This window comes from Polypterus senegalus, chromosome 8 (assembly GCF_016835505.1).
Source record: "Polypterus senegalus isolate Bchr_013 chromosome 8, ASM1683550v1, whole genome shotgun sequence".
NCBI classification, from domain to species: Eukaryota; Metazoa; Chordata; class Cladistia; order Polypteriformes; family Polypteridae; genus Polypterus; species Polypterus senegalus.
The window spans coordinates 56,210,220-56,227,588 of NC_053161.1; the positions used below are offsets into that span (position 1 = coordinate 56,210,220).

Consider the following 17,369-nt stretch of genomic DNA (forward strand, 5'->3'; position numbering starts at 1 on the left):
GACCAATCAGCCAGTTTAACAAAAAAAAGAAAAAGAAAAAAAAAATTCAAAACATTTGTGGTTGAAGGGCTTGACTATAAATTGTTGTATGTGATACAGTGTTTGAGATTCACTGAACGCTTTAGAGAACAGGTTAGTGAACTAAGTGTACTTCGTGAACTGAGTGTACTTCCCTAATAAGTTATAAAGACTTTGGTTATGTCAAAAAGCCATGCTGACAAAGCACAAGTAGGAAAAGTGTTACAGTATACTAGGAAATAATTTAAAATTAAAGATCCTGAATGTTTGTGTGTAAGTTTATTATATTAATTACTTGAATGCATTTAAAAGTTTAAATTATACTCAAATTAAAACACTTCAAGTAACTCTTACATTTCCAGAACTTCACCTAACTTTAACTGCTTTTGTTATCTTGAGAAAAGTCTAATAGCAATTTTTAGTTTGGATTTATTTATTTGCCAATATGTTGTACCTTAAAATAAATGCAACTCTAAATTCTTCATGATAAAATATCAATTAAGCTGAAGTATTTTTTGTTTTTGCTAAAAACATTTCTGCCTAACACTGATGATCAAAAAAATGATTAACAAAGCAATTGTATGCAGATGTATGCATAAACACATATCTATGGTACCTAAACGTAAGACTATATATGTCCTTCCAAAATTTATAAATATTTCTACTTACAGTTAGATATTAGAAAACATTTTATCAATTCTTTTTACATAAATTTAAAAATCATAGCATACAATCTCGAAATAAAATATTCAAATGTTAAGAACATCAAACAAAAAAAGCTAGCAAGTTTCATGAACCCAGTACACAAGCTACACGGCCTCTTAAGACAAAATTGAGAATGAAACTCATAAAAAAAAAAAAGATCAGTACTTGTTTCAAATACAACAGCACCCATAATCTATGATTTTTCACCTGCATATACCATTAGGACATTGAAGAACCCCTCTATTAACATTTGATGGGAATTAATGAGTGTATAGTTAAAGAATTATAACCTTTCAAATAATATACTTTGAACAAAAAACATCAAAAATAAACAGGATTTTTTAAGCTATACACAAACTTTTGAATGCGGAAACAGGGCCAATTTAAATTTCTATTCTGTTTCTATCCTCTTACCAAGTTGTAACTTTAAATGGCCTTACACCAAACTACATCAATAACCTCCGCCATCACTATGCTCCCGTTCGCCCAATAAGGATTTTTTTTTTAGCTTTGCCCCAATCTAACCTGCACTATATGGGTGAAAGAGCCATCAAGTCTATTACACCCAGACTTACAAACAACCTTACTAAATTAATTAGATCATCTGACTCAATTTGTTCTTAAAAAAAAAAAAAAATCAACTTAAAATTCATTTGCTCAGGAAGGTGTTCATCTTACTCTGACACTCTGGCCCTCTCTCTCAGTTTAATTGCATAGAATTATCTCTTTTTACATCATAAATTATTTCATTTGTTCTTGGATTTCCTGTAGTATTTGTATTTTATTCTGGCTTATTGTCTTTATTCTAATTGTTTTCTGTATTTACCTTTATTTAGTGCTTTATGTTGATATTATTTTGTATCCAAGGTTGAATTTTTTATCTTTTTTCTGTTTTTCTCTGTTGTCCATTTTGAATTTCTGTGAAGTGCTTTGAGAATAGAAAAAGTGCTATATAAGACCATTAGTATTTATTTTAAAGGTTGCAGATGTTCTCAGGATTGCAAGCAATTTGCCTAACCTGCTTGCGTGGAATTTATACCACATGTAATCCTTTTATATAGTGCTTTTCATGTAGCACTTTATCAGAGGCTCTACCTTCAACATGCACATTGACCAATACTAAAATAAGTAGCACCTAATTTACGTGCAGAACTGCATTAGCAAGGTAAAGAGAACATAAGAAATCTTACAAGTAAGAGGAGACCATCCAGTCCATCAAGCTTGTTTATTTAGCTAATAGCTAAGCTGTTCTAACTTACCATTCAGATACCTCTTAAAGGTTGTCAAGGTTTCTGCATCAACTTCATGGCCCCAACGTCTATTCCAGATTCTCACAACTACTTGTATAAGGAAGTTCATATTTCGTAAAAGCACTTCCTCTTAATTTTCCACCAGATTCTTCAAGTACATGATCCACCATTAGGTTGAAAGAATTCTGCTGTTTCATCTTTACCAATGCCTTTAAGAACTTGAAAACCTGGATTAGGTCCCCATGCAGACTCCTCTACTTAAGACTAAACAGGTTTAATTCTCCGAGTCTGTCAAAACAGGACATGCACTTAATTGCTCTACCCTACACAGCTTCAAGTGCTGCTATGTCTTTCCTGTAACGTTGTGACCAGACTTCACACAGTACTCATATGCAGTCTCATTAGTGTGTTATATACTATAGTCACAGCATAATGCCCCATGATTTATAGTCAACAGTTTATATGATATAACCTAACATTTCATTTGTCTTTTTAACCGCTTCTATACATTGCTTAGATGACGAAAGTGTTATGATAACTTAACCCTTTAAGTCCTTTCAGAGGCTGCTCCCTTTAGGACAGTGCCTTCCATCTTGTATTTACAACTGATGTTCTTTTTGCCCATGTGTAGCACTTTGCACTACATAAAACTGCTTTTTTCAAGTGTTCATCCAGTTCTGAATCTTGTCTTTTTGAAGGGTTTTTGCTGTTTCCCCAAGTGTTTGCTCTGTTCCAGTTTTAGTATCACCTGCAAACTTCCCAATTTTACAAATTATACCAGAATCTATACTAATAAAAGGCAAAGCCCTCACTGACTCACTCACTCACTCACTCACTGACTGACTCATCAGTAATTCTTCAACTTCCCGTGTGGGTGGAAGGCTGAAATTTGGCAGGCTCATTCCTTACAGATTCCTTACAAAAGTTAGGCAGATTTCATTTTGAAATTCTACGCGTAATGGTCATAACTGGAAGCTATTTTTCTCCATATACTGTAATGGAGTTGAGCTCGATGGCCGTGGGGGGGCGGAGTTTCGTGTGACATCATCACGCCTCCCACGTAATCACGTGAACTGACTGTCAACGCAGTACGTAGAAAACAAGGAAGAGCTCCAAACAGCGCTGAAGAAAACATGCATTATATAATTGAGAAGGCAACGAAACAATAAGAAGCGAGCGAGTGACATATACAACCATATTCGTGAGTGCTGCTACTTCGGAAACAAAGCACGGTGTAAACCTAAATTTTAAATTAAGTTCATAGACAGGCAGCCGCTGGCGTTTGTCATGCCAACGGGTAATGCGGGATAAAAGTTTAATGAGAGGACGCAGGATATAAATGAGAGTTTTGATCACTTTGTAACTAAGTTAAAATTGCAGGTGAAGGGCTGTGCTTATGCAAATTCCGAGAAACTGTGTTTGTGGGGGGATTGACAGTTAAGGCGGGTGGGAGAGTCATGTCATCATCTCCCCTCCCATTCACCTCATTTGCTCTGAGCTGAGCTCGCAGCTACGCAGTTTTCACGAAGCGACTTTGTGACGCTGCCACCAAATACTCATAGAAAAATCCACAAGTTAATACACACGTTGTCTCTAGAGTTTCTCCACACTGAATCCTCCAGGCACTACTTACAAAAGGTTACACTGACAATCGTGTTACGTTATTTTTAAAATGTTTCCTTTTCTTAGCACAAGCACAGCTGAGAAGCTTTGATGCATGTACTCCATAACGCATAAAAAAATAACGCATTTAATCACACTTTGAATTCCAAGCAAAGGGGAACTTCTGTCAATGCATGATTTCCTGGTACACCGATTACATTGATGCACACATCAGAGCTACAAAAATGTTAGAGTCAAAAACAAAGCACGGTGTAAACCTAAAGTTTAAATTAAGATAATAGACAGGCTGCCGCTGGTGTTTGTCATGCCCACGGCTAATGTGGGATACAAGTTTAATGAGAGGACGCAGGATATAAACGAGAGTTTTGATCACTTTGTAGCTAAGTTAACATTGATGGTGAGGGGCTGTGCTTATGTAAATTCCGAGAGACTGTCTTTGTGGGGGAGTCACATCATCATCTCCCCTCCCATTCACCTCATTTTGCGCTGAGCTGAGCTCCGCAGCTAACGTAGTCTTGCTGAACCAACTTTGTGACGCTGCCACCACATACTCACAGAAAAATCTACAAAGTAATACACACGCTGTCTCTAGAGTTTCTCCACACTCTGGAACCTCAAGGCACTACTTATAAAAGGTTACATTGACAATCGTGTTACGTTGTTTTTAAAATGTTTCCTTTTCTTAGCACAAGCACAGCTGAGAAGCCTCAATGCATGTGCTCCATAACGCTATAAAAATAACGCATTTAATCACACTTTGCATTCCAAGCAAAGGGGAACTTCTGTCAATGCATGATTTCCTGGTATACCGATTACATTGATCTATACATCAGAGCTACAAAAATGTAAGAGTCGGAAGAAAGCACGTTGCTACGACTGACTGGAGGAAAATTTCAGGCCTGTGCTGAAGAGAGATGAAATTGCATTTTCCTGGTGATCAAAATCCAATCAATCACACAAGAGTGGATGAGGCCACCCACTCCCACCTCCTCCCCAAAACAAAAAAGAAAACAGAAACACATCCAAGTATAAACAGTTCCTGATAAGCACATTAGAGGAAAAAATAAAATGAGGTAAATCAAAATGGAAAACAGAGGATATAAACTTCCTGAAACATTGTGAAAAACAAGCATAACTGGCTAATTTGCAAAACTGAAAAATGACCATTCTGGGTTCCACTAAAACAGAATCAAATTCCAGAAGAGGCACCAAAGATACACTTTTTCCTTATAGGAAGAAATCTCTCTCTTGCTTTTGCAGTGAGAAATCTGGAAAAAAACTTGTGCTAGCTCTGGGCCTCAATAAGGACTATCTGGTGGTCCAAGTAATTAAGGACTTTCACAACCTGATGTCTTAGGCAAGACTATGTTCTGAAGGGTAAATTCTGCAACAGTGCTACACTATTGGTGCAAATTCATTCAAAAAAGGAAATGCACGTTATCGGCAATATACAAATAACCCAATTGTGCTCCACTCACTTAAAATCTGGAACCAATGTAGAAACCATTTTAAGACGGAGAAGCTTTCTATCTGTGGCACCCCTGCAAAAGAACCACCTCTTTCAACCCTCACAAACATATGCAGTTTTTAATATCTGGAAAAAATTTGGACTTAACTTGTTAAGAGATCTTTATATAGACAACGTCTTTGCATCCTATGAACAATTACATTCCAAATTTAACATTCCAGCTACAAATTTCTTTCACTATCTTCAAATCAGGAACTTTGTTAAACAGAACCTTCCAGATTTTCCTCATCTTGCACCCTCATCCACGCTGGAAAAAGTATTGCTCAATTTCAAGGAGTTAGACTCCATCTCTACAATATATAAAATCCTTTTACATTCCCTTCCTTTCAAAGATCCAAGAGGACACTGGGAAAATGACCTCTCAATTAATATATCAGAAAAGGAGTGGAAAGTAGCAATGCAGAGAATTCACTCAAGCTCCATATGCGCAAAGCATACAATTATACAACTCAAAATTATATATCGAGCACATCTGTCTCGACTAAAACTCTCCAAAAGGTTTCCAGGGCATGATCCAACCTGCGAACGTTGCAACCAAGCCCCAGCCTCACTGGGTCACATGTTCTGGGCCTGCACCAAATTAACATTATTCTGGACAAAATTTTTAATTACCTCTCAGACAGTCTTGGACTCACAATCCCTCCTAACCCATTAACAGCTGTGTTTGGGGTTCTTCCAGAGGTCTTAAGGTGGAGAAAGACAAACAAATTGTGATTGCATTCACTACACTGTTGGCACGCAGACTTATTCTGATAAACTGGAAGAACCCAAACTCTCCTCTTTAAGTCAGTGGGAAACCGATGTGTTATACTATTTGAAATTGGAAAAAATCAAATACTCAGTTAGAGGATCTGTGCAGACTTTTTTCAAAACATGGCAGGATCTAATCAGTAATATTTTGAAATGAGTTTATAAAGCACAGAGAATTTGTTGATTTAGGTATTTTTTACAAGCCTTAAATTTTACACCATTTGGCTTGCTCTCTCTCTCAAGGGTGGGGATCGATCTGTGCTTAGCATAATTCTTTTTTTTTGTAAAAACTTGATTACTATGTATTGATTATAATAAAATTAATAAAAAAAAAAAAAGGAAATGCTGGCTTGACAAAATTTAAAAAGTGGCACTGGGATTTTCAGCATTCTCCTTTAAGAAAATAACATGTAAATTGTATCTGAGACTCCTGCCTACCAGCTGGGTGATTTTTTAAGTCAACGATGCTGCCTGGTCTTCTAGTTTTTAATCTTTTCAACTTCTGTGAGCACGTTTTTTTGTTTATCTCAAGCGTCCTTCAGATAACATTAGATGGTACTAAGCTCAATATGGAGACTCATTAATTTCCAAAGGGGACTATATTTAAAAAGAATAACTTAATATTCTTCATCCCTCAGAATTTATAACTAAAATGAAGAAACTACAAGATACCCTGAGGAGCATCTGCAATTGAAAGCCACAACTACACACCTCCTAAAAAAGTTATACTTGATCGCTTTACAGTAATACATGTCTGTAAGAAATGTTGAATAAATGACACGATTGAGAAATGAATATGTATTTATCATGAAAACACTGAACGAACTGTTTAAAGGCAGGAAAGAATCGATGCATGGAACACAAGATTCCGATTACCAAGGCCAAAAAATTTGACAAAACTCAAAATTCTTAATAAGCTTTTTTTTTTTTTATTAATTTTATTACAATCCATACAAAGCAATCAAGTTTTACAAAAAGAAGAATTGAGTTAAGAACAGATCGATCCCCACCCCTGAGAGAGATAGCAAGCAAAATGGCGTAAAATTTAAGGCTTGTAAACATACCTAAATTAAAAAATTCTCTGTGCTTTATAAACTTATTTTAAAATATTACTGATTAGATCCTGCCATGTTTTAAAAAAGGTCTGTACAGGATCCTCTAACTGAGTATTTGATTTTTCCAATTTCAAATAATATAACACATCAGTTTCCCACTGACTTAAAGAGGAGAGTTTGGGTTCTTCCAGTTTATCAGAATAAGTCTGCGTGCCAAAGTGTAGTGAATGCAATCACAATTTGTTTGTCTTCTCCACTTTAAGCCCTCTGGAAGAACCCCAAACACAGCTGTTAATGGGTTAGGAGGGATTGTGAGTCCAAGGCTGTCTGAAGGTAATTAAAATTTTGTCCAGAATAATGTTAATTTGGTGCAGGACCAGAACATGTGACCTAGTGAGGCTGGGACTTGGTTGCAACGTTCACAGGTTGGATCATGCCCTGGAAACATTTTGAGAGTTTTAGTCGAGACAGATGTGCTCGATATATAATTTTGAGTTGTATAATTGTATGCTTTGCATATGGAGCTCGAGTGAATTCTCTGCATTGCTACTTTCCACTCCTTTTCTGATATATTAATTGAGAGATCTTTTCCCAGTGTCCTCTTGGATCTTTGAAAGGAAGGGATTGTAAAATGATTTTATATATTGTAGAGATGGAGTCTAAGTCCTTCAGATTGAGCAATATTTTATCCAGCGTGGATGAGGGTGCAAGATGAGGAAAATCTGGAAGGTTCTGTTTAACAAAGTTCCTGATTTGAAGATAGTGAAAAAATGTGTAGCTGGAATGTTAAATTTGGAATGTAATTGTTCATAGGATGCAAAGACGTTGTCTATATAAAGATCTCTAAGCAAGTTAATTCCAAATTTTTCCAGATATTAAAACTGCATATGTTTGTGAAGGTTGAAAGAGGTGGTTCTCTTGCAGGGTGCCACAGATAGAAGCTTCTCCGTCTTAAAATGCTTTCTACATTGGTTCCAGATTCTAAGTGAGTGGAGCACAATTGGGTTATTAGTGTATTGCCGATAGCGTGTGTTTATTGGAGCACAGAGCAAGGAATACAAAGAAGTACTGCAGGATTTTACTTCTACTGCGGTCCAAGCCTGTGTATGTTCTTCTATTTGTGTCCAGGTTCTTATCGCCTGTATATTTGCTGCCCAGTAATAAAACTGGAAGTTAGGTAGAGCCATGCCGCCTTCTGCCTTTTGTCTTTGTAGGGTCGCTCTTTTGATGCGTGGATGTTTTGAATTCCAAATAAATGAGGTTATTGTTGAATCTAATTGCTTAAAGAATGATTTATTAATGTATATTGGGATGTTTTGAAATAAAAAAAGGAGCTTAAGAAGAATATTCATCTTAACAGTGTTAATTCTTCCAGCTAGTGTGAGATGAAGGGTTGACCATCTATGCAAGTCTTGTTTAATTTTTTCCATGCAGACGAAATTTTGTTGATATAGAGCTTTATGTTTACTTGTGATGTTTACCCTAGGTATTTAAACTGTTCTGCAATGATAAAAGGTAGGGTATCTAATCTAATATTATATGCTTGAGAATTCACTGGAAAAGTACACTTTTATTCAGATTAATTCTGAGACCAGAGATCTTTTGAAATTCTGTGAGTGCTGCTAAGACTGCAGGCACAGAATTTTCTGGGTCAAAAATATACAGTACCATATCATCTGCATATAATGAGATTTTCTGTTCCAGTCCTTCTCTGCTAATCCCCTTTATCTGATCAGTATTTCGACAATGTATTGCCAGTGGTTCAATGGCAATGCAAACAACAGCGGTGACAAGGGCATCCTTGTCTAGTGCCACGTTCTAGTTTAAAGTAGTCTGAGCAAATGTTATTGATGCAAACTGAAGCTTCTGGGTTAGTATACAGTAATTTAATCCATGCACAAATGTTGGGCCAAACCCAAACTTCTCCAATATAGTAAAAGGTATTTCCATTCAATCATGTCGAATGCTTTTCTGCATCCAATGATAATAATATTTCTGGGGTGTTTGATTTAGTTGGTGAGTATATTACATTAAACAGGCGTCGAAGATTTGAAGATGTCGGCCCCTAATAAATCCTGTTTGGTCTTGTGATATTACCGAGGGGAGCACTTTCTCCATCCTTCTAGCTATGATTTTAGAGAGTATTTTAACGTCGTTATTCAGAAGTGAAATTGGTCTGTATGATGCACATTGTAATAAGTCCTTATTTTGTTTTGGAAAGACAGTGATTAATGCTTGGCGAAAGGTTTGTGGAAGAAATTGGTTATCTCTGGCTTTTGTAAATGTTGCTAATAGAAGGGGAGCTAGCTGAGTGGAGAATTTCTTGTAAAACTCTGCAGGGTAGCCGTCAGGGCCTGCTGCTTTTCCACCTTGGAGTGAGTTTATAGCATCTAGTAATTCTGATAATGCCAGAGGTTTATCAAGTTCCTCCACACTAAAAGTGTCTATTTGTGGTATCTGTACTGTATCCAGAAATGCATTAGATTGTATATTGTCTTCTTTAAACTCAGTAGTATATAGGGATTTATAGTAGTCTCTGAAAGTATGCATTATATTTTTGTGTTCGATGATTTTATCTCCGTTCGTGTTAGTGATTACCGAGATTGCGTTGCGTACTTCTTGCTTCTGAATTTGTTGAGCTAAAAGCTTATAAGCTTTAAACCAAAGTAAGCCCAGGTTAATCTTAAGACTCTTCTTGTACTTTATTTTTCAAGTATCACTGGGTTGTTCCCTAGTAGTACTCCAAAGTTCAGATGGCAGCTTGACAGCACCACCATCTTATATAGTGGCATGACATTAGATAGCAAACTTCGGTCAGCCAAAGTGAATAACAGCAGGAGGCACTGTTATAATTTATATTGCCACACCCATGAAAAACAATGTTTAAGATAGTGGCATCAATAAGAAAAACATAAAACAAAATAAGAGTCTGATGCTATCATAAAAATACAAAAAATTATAATATTTAATAATTATTAACAATTATATATAGCACTTTTCTCACAACTCAAAGCTTTCTCCATACAGAGAAGACCTGGGACATGAACCCATGATCTCATTACTGCCAGGCAGCAGTGATACCACTGCGCCACTGGCGTGGATAAAAATCTTACAAAAAGGTAAATAAAATGATAAACAGCAATAATTAAATAAATACATATGTAAACAGAAATAACCAGGAATAAAATGTGAACATTTCTTCTGACATATTTTCACCTCTAATCCAGAAACAAAAACAACTGACTCAGCAGTCTCAATATATATGGAAGACATAGTACAGAAACAAAATAACAAATGTGTGTGTTTCATTTTAAATATTTCATAAAAAAGTGTGATAAGAATGCACAAATAATATTTTGCAGGGGTTTAGTTTACACTGAGCATATTACCTTTTTTAAAATAATTTACTAGATATATGTAAATTACAGATGGTTTTTAGGTTTAGGAAAAGCTATGGTTCACTTGAATGTCAAAAACTATATGACTAAAAAATAGAAAACCATATAAAATGTACAAAAAAAGGTAAACATTAGCCATAAACATGTTTTATGAATTTATACCAATATTTTTTCAGTAAACGAAAAAACAGATAAAATTTAAAGTCAACTGTTAAGGGATTATGAGTTTTTCCTGACTCCTAGGGCAAGAAATTGCCTCATTATAAAAGTCTATTGGGGCAAGTATGCAAATCTTAACTGGACAGTTCAAAATTTTGAAACATAGTTACAAATTCTTCAATATCTTCCTGTTATAACAAAAATAATGTAGAAGACCTAATTTTGAAACCGCTTCTTGAGCCACAATTCCACCACATATTACACCACCAACTGGCAAATATAGCTGTCACGATTTTCACACACGAAGGTTATGTTAGACATTTTTGTCTTTTGAGGCACTTTTCAGTTATTTTTTTAAAAAATGTTATTATTCTAACTTGTTTTATGCAGATGCAAATTTTTAAAATACGAAGCTCCCAATCTGCTTAAAAGAAGAAAACTTTAATGTGATGTGACTTTTATTAACTAGTAGATTAAGATTCATTAACTTGTGATTTCATTTTAATGATTATATGTATGAAGTATTTATTCAATATTCATAATAAAATTATTATCATAGTAACAAATTCAAATTTGTAATTTTGCACAATGCAAATGTCAGTACAGGTATAAGTTTTAAACTGAAAAATGTGGTCTTTTTAGGTGGTTTTGAAATAAAAAGAAATATGATACTGTATTAGAAACAATTAAACAGCTATATACTAATATAAAAAAGCACAATATTACAAACACCAAAATTAAACACAATTAATTGATTAAACAATGTAATATAAAACTTCAGACATAGCATATAGAATGGCATGTTCTATGCACATGGATCTAAATCTGCTCTACATGTCTAATGCCTAGTGAGCACTGATGAAAATGCGCAAAATACTCTGATCCTGTTTAGAGTATATAAAAAGATGGCTAATAAAATTAACTCATACAAGGAAAAGTAATATGATAGTTGGTAGTGGGATTGCCTTATGTGTGGCAACTACCTGTTGAAATGAAACCCAAATTAGAAAAGCTGGGAGAAATGTGTCCAACCTTTCTTCTTCTTGTCTGCTTTCTTCGAGCTGATGAAGCCTTCAATGTGATAGAAGTTCAGTAAAGGAAGGCACGATGGGCAAAACCCCAAGACAAAAAGCAGCAAGAATGCAAAAAACAAGACATCAGCGTTGGGACTTTAGCAACAATTACTATACTACTGTATATCAATCTGCTTCAGCCTTAGAAGCAGTAAAATAATTTATAATAAATAATTAATGGATATTAAGACCTGTACAAACTAAAGACAGTAAGCAGAGGTAGGTTTACTCACCTGTAAAGAACTCTCTTCTAGCTTGAAACAACCAACCTCCCTGGCTCTATGTTAAGTTTACAGCAAATGTGAAACTGAAGCAGGAGTCTTTAGATTTTGTGGTAGTGGTGAGGTCCTGTTTTCTTCTTCAGAGGTCTAATCCCTACTACATAAGCCTTCTTTGTCCTATCCTAATTTTCCCAGAAAAATACACTTAAAGTGAACTCCAGAGCAACACATGCAAATCTGTTTCTTTACAAGGAAAGATTCCACTTTTATTTTTTAAAAGTGAATCCCAAAGTTTACAATAATTGCACTGCCTATTATGGGTTCCTTTATTCATATACTAATGGGAGGCTGTCTTTGATAAGCAGAAATATTATGTTCAGTAGGTCAATAATATATGAAATGAAGATAATCTTTGCTAAGCATTTACAGGTGCTGGTCATAAAATTAGAATATCATGACAAAGTTGAATTATTTCAGTAATTCCATTCAAAAAGTGCAACTTGTATATTAGATTCATTCATTACACACAGACTGATGTATTTCAAATGTTTATTTCTTTTAATTTTGATGATTATAACCGACAACTAATGAAAGTCCCAAATTCAGTATCTCGGAAAATTAGAATATCAATTAAGACCAATGCAAAAAAAGATTTTTAGAAATGTTGGCCAACTGAAAGGTATGAACATGAAAAGTATGAGCATGTACAGCACTCAATATTTAGTTGGGGCTCCTTTGGCCCGGATTACTGCAGCAATGCGGCGTGGCATGGAGTCGATCAGTCTGTGGCACTGCTCAGGTGTTATGAGTGCTCTGATAGTGGCCTTCAGCTTTTCTGAATTGTTGGGTCTGGCATATTGCATCTTCCTCTTCACAATACCCCATAGAGGGTTAAGCTCAGGCGAGTTTGCTGGCCAATCAAGAACAGGGATACCATGGTCCTTAAACCAGGTACTGGTAGCTTTGGCACTGTGTGCAGGTGCCAGGTCCTGTTGGAAAATGAAATCTGCATCTCCATAAAGTTTGTCAGCAGCAGGAAGCATGAAGTGCTCCAAAACTGGACCTCAGAAAACACAATGGACCAACACCAGTAGATGACACGACACCCCAAACCATCACTGACTGTGGAAATTTTACACTGGACCTCAAGCAACATGGATTCTGTGCCTCTCCTCTCTTCCTCGAGACTCTGGGACCTTAATTTCCAAAGGAAATGCAAAATTTACTTTCATCAGAGGACATAACTTTGGACCACTCAGCAGCAGTCCAGTCCTTTTTGTCTTTAGCCCAAGCAAGACGCTTCTGGCGCTGTCTCTTGTTCAAGAGTGGCTTGACACAAGGAATGCGACAGCTGAAACCCATGTCTTGCATACGTCTGTGCGTGGTGGTTCTTGAAGCACTGACTCCAGCTGCAGTCCACTCTTTGTGAATCTCCCCCACAGTTTTGAATGGGTTTTGTTTCACAATCCTCTCCAGGGTGCGGTTATCCCTATTGCTTGTACACTTTTTCTACCACATCTTGTCCTTCCCTTCGCCTCTCTATTAATGTGCTTGGAACAGCCAGCCTCTTTAGCAGTGTCCTTGTGCAAGGTGTCAATGGTCATCTTTTGGACAACTGTCAAGTCAGCAGTCTTCCCCATGATTGTGTAGCCTACAGAACTAGACTGAGAGACCATTTAAAGGCTTTTGCAGGTGCTTTGAGTTAATTAGCTGATTAGAGTGTGGCACCAGGTGTCTTCAATATTTGGGTCTTTCATTAGTTGTCAGTTATAATCATCAAAATTAAAAGAAATAAACATTTGAAATATATCAAGTCTGTGTGTAATGAATGAATCTAATATACAAGTTTCACTTTTTGAATGGAATTACAGAAATAAATCAACTTTGTCATGATATTCTAATTTTATGACCAGCACCTGTATATTTAAATTCAACTAAGTACATGCTTTTAAAACCGCATGCAGTATGGCTTTGTATACCCAGATTATCATTTGGTTTTGATGCTGAATGTACTGAAATATTTCTAGTGTAAAGTAGAGGAACAGTTGCCCTGATAGCTACATCTGCTTGTTGTAGGCAACATGGAATACAAGACCCCTTCTTAGATCTAACTCTTGCTTTCTTCTTTACATACCATGCAAAACACATCGAATGCCACAAACTGAAGTTGTGAGGGATCAGTTCTTCTATAGTAAATATAACATTTTCACCAAAGATTAATCTGCTTTAATTATAAAATGATATTAGCTATTGTAAAGCTGCCCAGTTTAAGCAGAAGCTTGAAAGTTCTCTAGATTATTATGGAAATGGATGGAGGATGGTGTGTATTCTTTTCCTTCTTCTCTATCTGCATCCATAGCCCATGCTACCTGTCAGCTTTGCACATACACTTACAGTAGAAATAATGCAAAAAGCAATTGTTTAAAGACATGATAATTATTATTATTGAAATGTCAAGGCTTTTGTGAAATGTGAAAGTATTTTGGGACTTCTGTAAAGTTATAAAATTTAAAAAAAATTTAAAAACTACTTTAAATGTATATTTTTAAGACTTAGAATGTTCTCTTCTTTTTAATGTTTTGAATGAAAACAGATAAGCTGGAAAAAGTTTCAAGAAGTTCAGGTTTGAAAAGAAAAAGAACTAGGATAGGCCAACTTCTGGAAAAAACAGCTGTCAATTAGCCAGGCCAAAGTCAGCACATGGAAGAAAACACAAAGTAACTCAAACACCAAAGATCAAAAAAGATGCCAAAAGCCATGGTCAAAATGTGAAAGTACAGATACTCTTTCACAAATTTATTATCCCTAAATACACAACAGATCCATTTTCAGTTTGCAGATTCAAAGCTTCGAAAGCCAGCTGTATGTGCTGCTAACTTTTACAATGGTTGCATGATAACATCAAATGTCACACTTATGTGACTACCAGCAGATGACGTGACAAGAGCATGGTGACATTCATGAAATCAGAACACAAAACAGTGTTGCTCATTATGAAAACTAAGTATAAAATGGTGTTGCAGTGACAGAACACATTTAATAATAAATTGCCATTAAATCACAACAATAAAACTTAAGAAATCAAAAGATGGTAATTAGGAGGTGCTAGAATACATTTAGGCAGTAGTTTACAAAATATACCAAAATTATATAAATAAAAAAATAGTTACAGGACATGTGCGAAGTGGAAACCATTTCAGCTTAAACAGATTCCACTACCAATAGGTCCCTAAAATAAACATTAACATAGAAAAACCAATATTATTTAATTTTCCTACAGAAATGTAAAATAACCTTTGTTTTCTTCAAAGTGATAAAGGACTTACTTTTGTTAGCACGAATTTCAAATAGTATACATTACCTCAATCTTTCACTCAGAACAGGAAATCTTATATTGATGTTCACAATACCTAAACCATGACGCCAATATATACAAGAAAAAGTAAGTGAACCCTCTGAAATTATTGATTATCTGAATTAAAATTGATCATAAAAACAGATATCTTTCTAAAAGTCAAAAGTGTAGACAAAATCAATATGCTTGAGCTAATAACACACCAATCAATACACAAGTCAAACATTCACAAAGTACCATGGAAAAAGTAAGTGAACCCTTATATTTAATAACTATCATACTTTCTTTTGCAGCAATAAATATTAACAAGTGCTTTTGGTAGCTGCAGATCAGGGGCCTCATGCATAACGGCAGGCGAAGAATTCGCACTATAATATGACGTAAGCACAAAAGCGGAAATGTGCTTATGCAAAAAAAAATCCAAATGCATAACTCTGTGCGAACGCCAGCTTCCACGTTCCTCCATAAATCCCGGTCAGCGTGAAAAGTAACGCATGTGACTGCTGCCCCACCCCAACTCCTCCCAGAATTACGTCTTTTTGAATATGCAAATCAATATAAATAGCCCTTAAGCTCAGCGTTCTGTGAAAAGGCAATGACAAAAACACAAGGGAAAATAGAATTTCAGAGAATACCAAGTGGAGGCAAGGAAAAATGTACTATTTGTTGGTTTAAACAGTGGTATAAACAACAAAAGGAAGTTGAGCGAGTGAAATAGCGTGTCGGAGAAACTTGAAAGCTCAAGTTCACAAAGTCGCACAGTGCCCGAAATAAATAAGAAGTTGTCAGATATCAAAGTCGCCGTGAAAAGGCTTATTAGGGTACAGAGGAAAAAAAAGGCACACAGTGAGGAAAAAAGCACGAAATGTCAACTTTAATCTCGAACTTTCCACTTTAATCACAAAGCTTATTTTGTCATTAAAGTAGAACATCACAAACTTCATCTTAGAATTGTTTAATTTACTAGTTTCTCAAATCCCATCATAACTAAAGTAGCACGTTAAATGCTTTGTTTTGTATTTGGTCTGCTATGTGCTCTGTGTGTGTGAATAACTATTTGCTTCCGGGCTTTCTCTTCGTCCGACAGGACACAGAATCCATTACATTCATGATATTGCAGCTCTCAGAATAATTAAAATACTGAGACGTATACGTGATAACATTTTCATGATGATAGGAGTTAAAGCATGTTATTGAACATGGGAACACGGTGGCGCAGTGATTGTTCATGTATCATGCAAGATGCTTGCTGCACCATGAGTGACCTTCGATGAAATACCTTATTGTAGCAGTACTGTATTTTTCAAACATACTAACCTCCAATTCCTGTCCTTCCTTTTCTTTCTCCAAATACCCAATCGCCATACAATCAGCTCTATAATAGACGTTAAGCCATCTGTAAGCTTAGAAAGGCGATTCTTCAAAACTTATAAGGAACATTGAAATATCTTCTTAGTACGTGTTTAATTATTCTATCCATCTATCCTTCCAGTGTCACGTCAGCACCTGCAATAATACTGCGCGAGGCAGGAACAATCCGTGAACAGAGCGCCAGCGGCTCGCAAGCGCTACAGCACCGTGTCCTCAAATGTTTAATTATTAACAATATAGATTATTTAAATGAAGTTAAAATTTTATTTGCATAATATAATAAACATTCTGCTGTATTTCATCTTAAAAATGATATTGTCATCATGTGTAAGAACGCACTTTATAAAGTGGCTCAGGTTGTGCAATATTATAACTGTATCGCAAGTTTACAGTGAGGTAATTGTACTTATAAGTACAAAGTGTTCTACAAGGAGCACTTGATGGACTGATTGAGTGCGTTTAGAGTTCTTGGGATAAAAATGTTTCTGAACCGCAAGGTCAGTACAAGAAAGGCTCTGAAGCATTTGCGTTATGAAAGCGGTTCAATAGACAGCATGGCTGAGGCAGCGTGTGCTAGATGCTGTATGCCGATAATTCTCTTTATGATGAGCTGCTGTACAGTTCTGATTCCCCACTCAGATACAGTGATATAAATACTCCGAGTGGTGCAGTGAGAGTAATACGGAAAAAGATGATCTGATGTGGCAACCCCTAACGGAAGCAGCTGAAAGAAGAAGAAGAAGAAGGTAAAGTGAGAGAAACAACGCTAAAGCAGTTATGGTATTTGGAGTAATTTGACCATTCTGTGGACCGTTATATTGTTACAATTTTCAATGTATTTATAAAGCCGCGTCTGGGATGTA

At 35.8% G+C, this 17,369-nt stretch overlaps 1 protein-coding gene across 5 annotated transcripts in view; it reads right to left on the minus strand.

The window, feature by feature from the left end:
• Nucleotides 1–17,369, minus strand: part of kif21a (kinesin family member 21A) — a 253,360-nt gene that overhangs the window by 78,107 nt on the left and 157,884 nt on the right. For 4 of the 5 annotated variants that reach the window (XM_039761105.1, XM_039761101.1, XM_039761103.1 and 1 more), the window contains exon 12: nucleotides 11,519–11,557. The exons of the other annotated variant lie outside the window; for it this stretch is intronic. In XM_039761105.1, the coding sequence (XP_039617039.1) occupies nucleotides 11,519–11,557 (39 nt within the window). The remainder of the gene's footprint in view (nucleotides 1–11,518; nucleotides 11,558–17,369) is intronic. 5 annotated transcript variants of the gene reach the window in all.